We start from the raw sequence: 12535 nt of genomic DNA on the forward strand, positions 1-12535 counted from the left end.
TGAAAGTATACTTAATATCATAACTAGGGTAAAGACAAATTACTGATATTGATACTGTTGTTGCTGGTTTGAATTGCCTCATGTGCTTGCCTTTAAGAAATAACTTGACACTGTCAAAAGGATATTTGAATTTTCTTTGTTATAGCTGATGCTTCCACATCTGAGATATATTTGCCAATGTTTTGTTGTCTGCAGGAACCATCGATATATGAAGATGAAACCATGAAGAGAAGGCAGAACGAATAATAATGCTATTCCGAAACCGTTTTCTGTTCTTGCTGGCTTTGGCAGCCTTATTAGCCTTTTTGAGCCTCAGTCTGCAATTCTGTAAGTGTCCTCCCTTTTTGTTTTCTATATATAGTGGTCTATAGGTGTGTTTAAAAATGGCTATGCTTACATGTTGTTTAAGCATTCTTTCTGTATTTAAATATTTGTTGTGGTTGGTTGGTTGTTTTTTAAATAGGAAAATAAATGTCAGAATAAAAATAGTTTTGTATGTCATATGGGAATCTATACAATCTAGAGACTTTCTCAGTCAGGCTATCTCAGGAAAAAAAAAAAAATCTTAATTTTGTAGTGCAGTTAAGTAATTGAACGTGACTTGAATCCTTCCATGAAAGTAGACGAAACACATTTGACTAAAAACTGCTGCAGTTCCAATTTCACATAGCAGCAGACCAGACGGGATTGAGAAAACTGCTGTGAGAGAGTTGAGTAGTGGAACTTCTCCTTATTTGTGCCCTCATGTTAGGAAACTTTAAACACTTGAATTGCCTGGCAAGTCATAAGTGATCACAAGTGACTGGTTTGTTTAAGACAAGATAAATTATGTTGTGCTTGAGATCAGTTAACCATGGGTCAATCCAGAGGACTGTCATTTACTGATTAAGCAGGAAGGTGGTGCTGAATGCAGGTTGGTGTAGGTAGACAAATGAGTGTTGTGCCACGTGTCTGCTTATCACATAGTTCCTGAACGATAACATTTGCTAGGTAAAGTGATGTTGGGTGTAAATCTGATACGTACTAATACATGCCGATGTAATTAGTTGCTGTTAAAGAGCAAGGAAAAATGCATATCCCTACCACAGGATAGCATTCTTTGTTGTTGTCTTGCCTCGTGTTTTAATGTAAGAGTGCGGTCTTTCTGGTCTATGCTTTTTTTGCATAGTGTAAAAAACAAAACCCCCAAACAACAACAACAACTACCAAAAAAACAACCAAAAACCAAATGAAACCCAAACCCAGAGGATTACTTGCAATTTAGAATGTGTCTTTTGCATATGGTGGCAACTTAAAAAAAAAAAAAATTGGGGAGGAAGGGGAAAGAAACTTTGTGGGTTTATGTCATTGTTTTTTGTGTGTTTAAACTGATCTACATGTAATGCAGGGACCTTTGGCTCTGAATTGATTTTTCAGCCTCTCATGGGTACATGCCAGTGGGTCTGGTTGCAGCTTGTTTTGCCCATTGGGCTCTTTATGACTCTGCCCTTGACGTTATATGGTTCATTATGAATTGTGTAGAGGATGAAGATCCTAGAGGAACTGCAGCTGGAATATGAAACCGAATTGTTAACAAAAATGAGCTTTATGTAGAGATGAAGAGGTAGGCATATTGGAGAATGAATCACATTCCATCAAAAGAGGAAGTTATTTTCCACTTAATTAGAAGATAACATTCGTGCAAGAGGAATTCCAGGAGATACAGATGTTTGAGGGCTGCTTTAAAAAGCACTTAAGCTACAGCTAGCAGCCGTCATGAAAGTTAGTGCCAATACCAAAACACATACAGCAATTTTTACATAATGAGAAACGCAGTACAGGCTAGCAGGAACCAAGTGGTTTATGACATATAGGTAGCCTGATATTTTAACTTCTGCCAGCTTCAGCTTGGTAGTTAGTTCAAACTTGGAACCAGGACATCTCCAAAGCAAAGACAAAACTCTCTCCTCCTATCGCCATGTAACACTATTTTGGAAACCAAATGGAGTTTGGAGAATTTAAAAAAACAAGCCAGGGTCTTAAAGCCAAAACCAATTTTTCCCCTTCAGCCCCTAAACAACCCCCTACCTGCAAAATTATGTTAGAGTCTGCAAGTGCTTGGTGAGCTGCTTTCAAATTAAACATAGTCGTAAATTTTTAGTCTTTTCCAAAGTACACCTCCTGACTAGTTTAACATTAAGCCAAGGAAACACTTGATTCTGAACTTGAGCTTTTAATGAAACGGGCACACATTTAAGGAAATACTTGCAATATGTTGCTAATGGAAGCATAGTTTCGGTACTGTCTTAGAGCAGAATCTTTGGTCAGTCGCCATGACTCATATAAATACATAAAACTGCTGTTTTGATAAAAGCGGACCAAGTACTAGCACATGGTGACCCACATGCTGACTCAACAAGGCAGTAACCCCCACCTGAGAAATTTCAGAACATCCTTCAGAAAACGTCAGCCCCTCTGATACTGCATGTTAAGGAGTACTTTACTGCACTAGAGCATTGAAGGGCAGAATATTTTAAGTGTGCAGTTCCATGGGACATAGAGAAGGGTCTGCCACTATGTTGGTCTCCTTATGAGTAGTTTGGACTTTTTTTTTTTTTTTGAACAGCAAAATTCCAATTACTGTATGTATTTCTTTAACAGCGGATTTAAATATAGACTCTGTTGTAGCACTATGTAGTTAGTAGATCTGTATTTACTATTTGTTTCCTATTGCTATGTTGAAGGTCCTTCCTTGCACTGAATTTGTTACTCTTAAGACATGACACAGTTCAGAGGCATGCATCCCTCACAATTCGATTCTCACTGTTGCACAAAGTGGTAGTAATGTAGTCTTGTTTCATGTATAAAACTTTTTTTCTGAAAGCAGTATGCTGCTTTTCTTTTTCATCAGCCTGTAAAACTTGGTTTCCAAGTTTTGATCCCTTCCAAACTGCCTGGAGAAAAATTTTGATTATACTGCTTTATAATTTGTGTCAGATCATGGAGTGAAAATGAGTTTATACATTCAGACTCAGGAAAATGCCCAAGTATTGATGATTTTTTTTTTTGTTTTTAAAGGGAGTTATCTCCTGAAGCATTTGAGCATTTGGAGTGGAAATGGATGTTTTATGCTCTTGTGAGATTGATTCTGTGTTAGCAAGCATGACAGCTTTGTGGAGGAGGACTGGTCATCTTAAAACACACTCCTGCTTCTCTAAGCAGTAAATGTTCAAAATGTGCTACATTTGTTTAGAAAAGTGAAACAGTAACATTAAATGCATAATTATACAAATGGTACATATCTTCCTGCTTTAGGGCAGAGCATCATGCCCTTAAATGCTTGATATGGAATCCCCTCTTGGCCATTTAAAGCCAGGCTTGTGAGTTGTACCTGACTCTGAAGCAAAGGGTGTAGTGAAGGCCAAGTTCAGCAGGTTTTCTGTAGGTTCTGGCTCAATATTACAAACAGCCCACACTGGGATGGCTGACAAGATTACAGTCGGTCCTGTGCTTGAGCTGTGAGAGTTCAGGAATTGCTTCCAGCAGTTTGCAGTCCAGTCAAGCAGAAATCGATGCTGGTTTACTTTAATAGACTGTGCTGTGAAGGGTCTGGAACTGCTTTATGAGCAGTGACTTCTGCAGCCACAATGAAGTGGAGGTGATGGGTGTCGCAAGAGTCAGCAGTCCTAGTGCAAGTCCATTCTTCCTTGTAAGACAAAGTCCCCAGGCAATTGTTTCAGAACTAACAGTTGTTATGTCTCGGGTTTAGACAGAAGGAGAGAAATGCTGGGGAAATAAATCAGTATTGGACCTCAGAGTCTTCAGTGTTGGTAGGCTGGGGAGGGACCCAAGAACGACAGAAAACTCTGTGTCCTGTTTTGATGTTTATTCTTGTTCCCTTTCTCTTCTGTTGTGATTTCTGAGTTCTGATCTAAACTAGTCTGCTTTCCTGTGTTGTTTTGTTTTTTTTTTTTCCCCAAGGCTGGTGCTCTGCACACTTAACTTACAGGGTAAATCACTGAGAAAGTTTTCCCCCAAAATCCTGACAGCAACCAACAGCTCTGAGTGCTAAAAGTATCCTGTCCCACCAACAGTTGCAGTGGGTAGATGCGGACCAGTTGGCAAGAATCCCTTTTACCAGAGCAGAAGCTGCCCTCCCTCTGCCTTGCGTCTGCAGTGCCATGGTACCAGAGATACAGAAGGCAGCTCTGCGGAGCAATCGGTTCGTGTTTGTCAGATATTGTGTGCTGGATTGCCTTGCTGGATCAAATGCCAGATCTGGCATTTCTGGTATGGCTGAAATTTCTTCACTTCCCTGTCCTGCTGAGAGGGAGTCAAATAAGCAGACTGTACTTTGCCAAATAGCTGGAGAAAAGACTTTTTTAAACTTTATTATTCATTCTTCAAGGTGATGTAGCTGCTGTGGATCACATAAGATGCCTTTTGTTCCCGCTGAGTTTTCCGTTATGTAGGTTTGGGGCAATGAGGCACTTGAACAGTTCTGTTCTTTATACACTCGTATATAGGAGCAAAAAGCATGGGATCTCAGTACGGTCTTTATGTATGCTGCTACCCACTGCATCAGGTGGGTAGCAGCGTACTCCTGCTGCTACATAAATAATTCCTCAGTTTTTGTTTCTGAACATATCTGGTGGTGAGTGATAGGAGAATGACATTTGAAACCTGTTTGAAAATGTATTAGAATATTCCAGTATCTATTCATAGTTTTGCCAGGGTTGTTTACCATTTCTATCAGGCACATAGAAGAAGTTTATGCTTGATGAAAAACTACAAGTCTTAATGGTTCTAGGCATCTTTTATGTAATTGTATGGCCTGGACTTTGAAGCAAAAGACTGGGAGCCAGATATGTTCTCAAATTCAGTTTGGCTATTAATAAATTGTACACTGTGAAACCTGGACCAGATCAGCAATAGGAGACTCTCATGGCAAATGCCTCCAAATTTTGTAGCTGTTTTAATTTTTAAATTGTGTAGAAAAATGGCAGTGTAAACTCCAAAAATGTTCCACCGCTAACTGAAAGCTTACTGTGATGTCTCTGGTGGATAATTACAGTGATGAAAGTTTTTGTTTGGGAGTCCCATTGGATAGGGTGACTGATTGACGTCCCGACCAAGTGTGACTGTCAGCTTAAAGTTTTATTGGGAATTGTCATTGTTTCCCTCTTGTTTTATGTTTGGGGACAAATCTGTGGAAAAGACTGGAGAAGTATTTTCCTTAGAGTATTTATTACTCCACACATGTTTTTATTTCCCCCCTCTTTGTTTATGTAAATGGTCATAGTTCTAAAAGATCTAAAACTTCAGTGCTGGAGACAAAAAGAGAACAGGTTTTGATAGACTTTTCGGTTAGACTGTTCTAAAATGGAATTACGTTGTTTTTTCTCTTGGTAGACTCCAGTGCTTTGCTTTTTGTCAGAAAAACTGCAGAACGCAAAAATGACCTGTGCTAGATTGTGGACTGTGTTTTTGTCTCTGTAAATATTATCTGTAATGCTGTTGACTAAAACTGGGCAGTTTACTTCTGTACAAACAGTCAGTACAAGTTGGGATACTTCTTTCTTTTTTGCCAGAGGAAAAGGTGCAGTGGCTGGGGTCTTCCTTCCCACTTCGTGCTGTGTAAAATGCCCAGAGCAGTGCAAAGGGACGGTAAACGCGGTGGTTTGGGGAGCTCCTATAGCACAGAGACGGAGGATGGCAGTGCAGCTAGATTCAAGTGTGTTGTAAGCGATGTGTCAGAATCCGGCTGTGGTCTTGCAGCCTCACACTGAGGGGAAGAGGCATAATTTAGGACCTTGTCAATGTTAATTACGTTGGGTAGTCCTTAGGTCAGCTCAGGAACAGGAGGTTGCAAGTATGCCTGAAGATCTGCTCTTTTTTCCCCCCTTAAGATTGGTGGTGTATATGAGAACCCAATTACTGGGTAAACCCAGACCTTCCAGTGTATTGGAACAGCTGTGACTGACTGCAAAAGCCTGAAGGTGGGTCTCTGCTGGGTGTCTCAACTATTTATCTTTGAAATTACCTTGAATAAACCAAACTGAAAGGAAATTAAAAAAACTAGCTGTTAAGACGCCATATGTAATCTCTGTAAAGTTTATTTGACAATAACTATGGATTTTTATTTTTTTATCAAAAACATGTAAATGCCTTTGTTTACTTTGTTTTTTATTTTTGTTTCCATTTACCGAAAGCCTAAGGAAAGAAACAGTCAAGAGAGGAGGACTAAAACTATAGTGGGAAAGCATCTCTTTCTACGAGCTTTTAACCCTGTTGCGAGCATAAATTACAGGCTCTCTCCTTTTCATCCCGCCTGCTTCAGGCACCTGCAGAATCGCAAGGTCCCTGGCTCTCAGGCAGACCCTGCACATGGAGCTGCTTTTCTGGTTTGAAGTTTGTTTCCCTGAATACTTTGGTACTTTGGTCAGTGCCTCAGGCCTGTCTTTTGATAAAAAGAATTTTGGTATCTGCCACTGCTTTTTAGGATATCAGCAGCTACTCTGGGCAGGGTGCTGGATCCTGTGTAAAGTGTGAGGAAGTTTGGGGATTTTTTTAAGTACTTTGTCTGCCTTGATGGTCCAGGCTTGGATGCTGGTGTTTCAGCATGTCTGGAGATGACATTTTGCTTTTCCCGTAATAACTTCACTCTGTGTTCTGTCATCTTGTTTTGCATTGGAGGTTTTGGTTTTACAGATGAGTCCTAGGAGACAGAAAACAGGATTCTCCAACGGAAAAGTGGTAGTTTTATTTTATTAGCTGGAGTGCTGCGGGCGTCCCTTGTTTTACGAGGACGGGGAGAGCAGGGTATGCGGTCCCGCCGGGACGCCGGCTGCGGGAGGCGGCTGCCGTGTTGCCGCACAGCCCCCTCGGAAGCCTCTTCGCTGTAACAGTCCCGGCGCCTCTGGTGCGATTGCTGCTGTCTGCCCCCCTGCTTGGTGGCCCGACACTGTACCAGAGCAACGCTGAAACGTTCGGCGCTCAGCTGGCTGCCCGCGCCGCTGCTCGCTGCGGCTCCTGCTCGGACGGCCGGGGGGAGGCTCCGGGGGAGCCGCTGCCAGTGCCAAACGCTCAGCAGGGCCTTGCAGGTGAGAATCGATGTGGAAGCCGAGGGGTGAAGCACCCCTGCTCAGGCTTCCCGTTTGCAAAAAGCGGGATGTGCGGCCTCACCTTGCGAAGCTGTAACTGTGGCACTGCAGAGCTGCCGCGGTCCCTGTATCTCCACCCCAAACCGGCACGGGGGTGTCAGCTGCCCCCCCAGCCCCTTGCCCGGAGGCTGCCGGTGGGATGCCTGCAGGAGCTGGGACATGCGAAGTCTGTGGAAAAAATGGATGAGTTGGGTTTTTCCAGAACTTAATTTCTGAAGGAGGAGGGGAGGGAAAAAAAAACCCCAAGGTGTTCAGTAAAAAGATAATATAAGCTTCTGGCTCTTCCTGGAGAGAATATATATCCTTACCATCTCTCTAAGGTGACTTCCTTACCAACAAGCAGTAATTACTCATGGTTCATATTTTAATAGTATAATTTCTTCAGTGGAAGAAAAAAAGAGGGAGTATTGCGTTTTGCTGATTTATACAACTAACTAGATTTAAAAAGCTGCAACTTTAGAATTCTTGACACAGAGAACTTCTTTTTGTCATGTGTTACCAGCATACGAAATTAAAAGGAGATCAGAGATCTCCCTTCCTGAATTTTGCCTTCTAGCTCATAAGCATGGCAGATTTCCACTAATGAGAAGTCTCGCTGGGTTTTTTGAAAGTACTGATTTAATCTGAATTTAAGATTAAAGGGAAAAACAGCCCACAAATAATATATCCAAGTAGTGAATGAAGAAAACTAACTGTAAATGTACATATTTTTGTTAAATAGGCTTTTTATGTTGCAACTGGAGATTTACATAACTTTTTTGTGATTCTCAAAAGTGGTGCTATAATGTACCAGTCCAAAAATTAACCCTTGAAGGGTGATATGATACTGTGGGACAGTCTTATTTTCTCCCACAAAAATAGAGTAATCATTTTTAAATATCTGCTTTAACTATAGGTCAGGTTAAGTTGCTTCAGATAGGATTTGACCAGTAGAAGTTACTTGGCAGGCTACAGAACTTCATAAACCTCTTTAAATATGTATTTTTGGCTTCATCCCTGATGGTTAGTTGAACTGTATTTAAGCAGAAATTAATACGAGCTGTTAAAACGTATGGTTGAAGGCTACTGTAAGTAAAGCCTAATACTTCACAAAAACTAACGGCGAGTTAGTAGTTTCTGCAAATCCTTACTACAGTGTTGGGTTAAATCCTAGAGGGAAGGAAACAAGACTTGAAAATAATAAGCATTTTAACATAAATTCTCGCAAAATCCAATTCAAATCTTGATCCTAATACCTGCAAGAAAGTTTGAAAGTGTTGAAATTTGTGCTTCAGTCTTTTAATAATTATGGTGATACATAACGGCAATTATTTTAAACAGGTAAAAGGGTCAGTGACTTTTGGTAGGGACAGTCTCATAGGTACATTCCTGGCCTTTATTGTTTGAATTTTAAATGGATGGTAAACAACAGAGGAAAATAAATATTCTCAGTAGGAGAAAAAATGTTATGCTTAGAGAAGTCAATATTTTTGTCAATCTTTATGTAGACTAATGCATTAATCTTAATTCCCTCTCTGTATATTTAACCTGGGAGTGAACTTTGTCTTGTTGCTAGTAGTTCAGCTACCTTTATTGGAATACCTCTGCTGTGGTTAAATCCTTCCTCTTCCTGCTTCCTGCTGAACTGGGCTCTGGCACTAATTGAAATAACAGCACAAATAAGTTCCACCAGAAGATGACTTGTATATACAGTTGTATGTTATTTAAACGAATTTGACCTACATTTCTTTCAAGGACTTGGGTAATACCTTTATCTTTCTACATACCGTGGAGTCCTGCTATTTCAATATACTTGTATGTATCACCAGAACAGGGCTGTAAAAATAAATGAGGGTAAAATGTGAAATGAGGATGGATATACATTTTTTTCCATTGTGACTGCGTGAGAGACACCTACAGTTTTTTTCTGTGAAGATGTGAATTGGGCCTTTGCTTCTCCTAAAGAAGTCTTCAGACAGCGACCCTCCTCTTGTATCTTGTTCTTGTGGAGACCCAGAAGGTGGAATTATCCCTAGACCAAGAGGATCCCCAAGGAGCGGGTGTATTCCTTAGTGACCTGGACTACTAGTGTTTTTGCAAATCGACGACATGCCAGTGTAACTGCTAGGAGCTCTGTTGAGCTGAACTCTTAGAACCATGTGCATAGCTAGTTTCCTTGCATGAAAGTCTGTGGAAGTGTAGTAGACTTTTGGGGAAGCTAATGGAAGATGATTGCGCAGTGTTTTCTTCTGGTGACTCACAATTTTTTCGTAGTTTTTTCCTACCTCCTCAGATATTGCAGTCGTTCTACAGTCCTGTGACCTTGTTTACATTGTATTGGTCTATTACGAATTCAGTAGTGGTTTTTTTGGAACCATTGTTTGGCACTGTCTGGCATTGCAGTTGCAGACAATTTGAGATACAGTACATAGAATAAGTAGCTCAGAGTTTCTGTAGAGCTTTAAGAAATGCTCTGATTTATTTTTTTAATATGGAGTATATCTCTTCCTTCTTTTTTTTTCCTTCTACAAGCCAGTAGTTGCTTGACTTTTTATGCCAATTGAATCCTTTGTCAGAAAAGGGCAGTTTATACTTTAATGTGGATCAACTTGATGAGGCCAATTTCCATTAAGACATTGGACAGCGAAGAAATTTGGACTTTTTTTTTTTTCTTTTAAGGGTTGCTTAGTCATAACTAAGCTTTAGTCTGTCTACTATCATTCGAAGTTGTGGGTGGTTTTAGTCATTGTGTGTAACTTTTAAACTGTTGATAGTTGCCTAGACAATGCCTTGAGCAACCTGATTTGAGTTAGCCTTGTTTTGAGTGCTGGGTTGGAGCAGATGATCTGTAGAGATCCCTTCCAACCTAAATGATTAGTTTATTCTGTATCAGGTGAGATATTGATTTTTTTTTTTTTTTTTTTTTTAGCAAATTCTTTTTTGTTTAAAATTTCAGGGCTGTTACCCTTATCAACACAACAAAAGCTCATTAATCCAATTCTCGGCTGTTCCTTTTTCATAGGTGTCTAATGCTGAGACAGGCTGCCTTACAGGTAACTGCAGGTGTGTTTGGATTGGCATGTCTGTCTTTTAAAGCCAAAAAAAATTGTTCCCAGGATTTTTCCATAGGTGAGTTGCGTACTGACCTGAACTATGTTTTAACACGTGTAACATTGTTTTTTAAATTCTGAATTCACCTTATTTTCTTTGTAGAAATAGTGAAGAAAGATAGTTCTCTTTCTAAGGGGCAGCTGTTACATTCTTTATAAATGTTAAATTTGGCTTGGTGATTCAGGGTTAGTTCAAGCAGGTGAAGTCTGCACAGTGCAAGCCCTCAGTTCTCACAAGAACACGGCCCCTCTGCGTGGGCTTCGCATTCTAGCTCTTGCTGGGGGTTTTCAGAGTAACAGATTTCGGTGGTGTCATGGCAGCTGTGTGGATCCAGTCCCCGTAGCCGCTGGCTGCCAGGGCTGGCTGGGAGATGTGCTTTGGGCAACTTTGGTCTTTGCTCGCCTGTGGGCGAGCTGGTGAAGGCCGAAATTACCTGTGTCCCATTCTGCTGCTCTCGTCTGCCCTCCCTGCTCAGCTTTCCTGTTCTGCCTGGCTGGGCAGTGGGAAGTGATTCTCATCCCTGAAGGTTTTTTCTTTTCCATGTGCAGTTTCTCAGCTCATCCCCTTGCTATAGACTGCCTTCCTTTCTACCTTTGTTTTTTCCATGTTTTACAGAGGTGATGTGACCGAAAGCAAAACCTGTGTGTCTCAAGCTAAGAAGATAAAGACAGCCTTGTCACCTTGCTTTTTTGTTTTAGTACAAGCCCTTTCTTAATCTTTTGCTGACCACTCTGATGTTAGATCAGTTTTCTGACCGCATTAGCTTTATCCCTCTTGCTTTACTTTTATCAGAGCTTTTAGGACAACGCTACCTATTAATTGTAAATGGATTCCTCCTCCATTAATTGTTTGCTGTCCGTTGTTTGAGATTTGTGTTCTGCGTCTTCATCAGAGGAGTGTTCTGACCCAGATCTCCCTGCTCTCTTTGTTCAGAGTGCAGACACACAGTCTCAGCGGGACAGTACAGGGAAAACTGTCTTAACATCAGTGGGTATAATGCAGTTGTGTTCCCCCCATTCACAGGCCATATGCAGTCTTCAGGAAAGCACGGATGACTACTTAAACTTTAGATTTGATGATATGTTTGCTTTTTCTGAGCTGTGCTTTGTGCCTACCTTAATCCCTGCTGTACTGCTGCCAATTGAGTTGAAAACCATCGGTTTTATGGATGTGCTAGTTCTCCTCTATGTATCTGCTTCAGATATACTTAATATTCTTCAGATAGTTGTTGTTCATGTTTCTTCTTAGTCCTCTTAATTTTCCTCTTGTGATTTATCTGCCAGGCAGTTTTGTTCTTTTATCTGTGCTTTTGCTGGGCTTTCATTTCTGAAATGATACAGTGACTTACTCAGTCCAAAGTGTCTTGTCATTTGACCGTGAAGATTTTTGAGAAATTTAATGTGTGTTCTTGGGCTTGTGTATCTTCTGTGATTAATAAGGTTTTGTAAGCTGCACCGATTTTGAGGATTTTAATGCCTGCAGGCAGTTTTAAAAAAAAAAAAAAAAAAAATCTCTGTTCCTGAAGTTACTTACCTTTTAAATTTTCAAAGCTCACTCACTGAGAGGAAAGCAGTGCTTGCACATACTAAGTGGCATTGTGGTTTATTTGTTAATGAGGTGGGGTCTAAGGAGTTTTGTATTTAAAAGACTGAGGCTTTTGTGGAATTGCTGCAGTGAAATATGAAGCCTTGGAAAGTGGAAGTGATCTCCCTTTATGTTTTTTGTGAGATGGTTGGATTAAAAGAGATGGAAACCCTAGGTACATGGTGTAATTTTGGGCTTACCAACTGTGCTCATTAATACTGGATGAAGACAAGAAATACAATTCACCATCTTCCTTTAAGATGGTTTATGGCAAGTATCCTAAAGACATCAATAATTCTCTGATCCAGAGAACTCTGCTCTGAATTTCTGAAACTAACGGCTACGTCTGTCATTACAGGCTTCACCAGCACAAAAATCTGTCAGGCTCTACTGTATTAAATTTGTTGTTTTGGGCTTTGCTGCTAGCAAATCCATGGCAGCTTTCTGTGTCCTGGTGCTGACAAGGACAAACAAGTGATCTGGCTTGGCTTGGGTAAGCAGTGGCATATGGTGTTGAGATCACTTCCCTGAGCAGGTCAGTTCGTGGATGGAAAACAGTTGGGATTAGATGTGAAACAGAAAGGTGCTAATTTAATGCAGTAGTTAAAATATTGATTTGAATTTGTAAGGCTTTTTATCTTGGAAGGACACTGATGTAGGGAAGTGCCAGATGTCTGTGGATTGTGTTTGACTGGTGACATTAACATATTAAACAGTTT

At 40.6% G+C, this 12535-nt stretch overlaps 1 protein-coding gene across 1 annotated transcript in view; it reads left to right on the forward strand.

Moving 5' to 3' along the window:
- Nucleotides 1-248: 248 nt before the first annotated feature.
- Nucleotides 249-12535, forward strand: part of PXYLP1 (2-phosphoxylose phosphatase 1) — a gene marked incomplete at both ends in the record, with an annotated part of 39639 nt that continues 27352 nt past the window's right edge. The window contains one exon of the mRNA XM_082003735.1: nucleotides 249-327. Coding sequence (XP_081859861.1) covers nucleotides 249-327 — 79 coding nt within the window. The remainder of the gene's footprint in view (nucleotides 328-12535) is intronic.

Source organism: Phaethon aethereus (assembly GCF_964289735.1).
Source record: "Phaethon aethereus genome assembly, chromosome: 9".
Taxonomy (NCBI): domain Eukaryota; kingdom Metazoa; phylum Chordata; class Aves; order Phaethontiformes; family Phaethontidae; genus Phaethon; species Phaethon aethereus.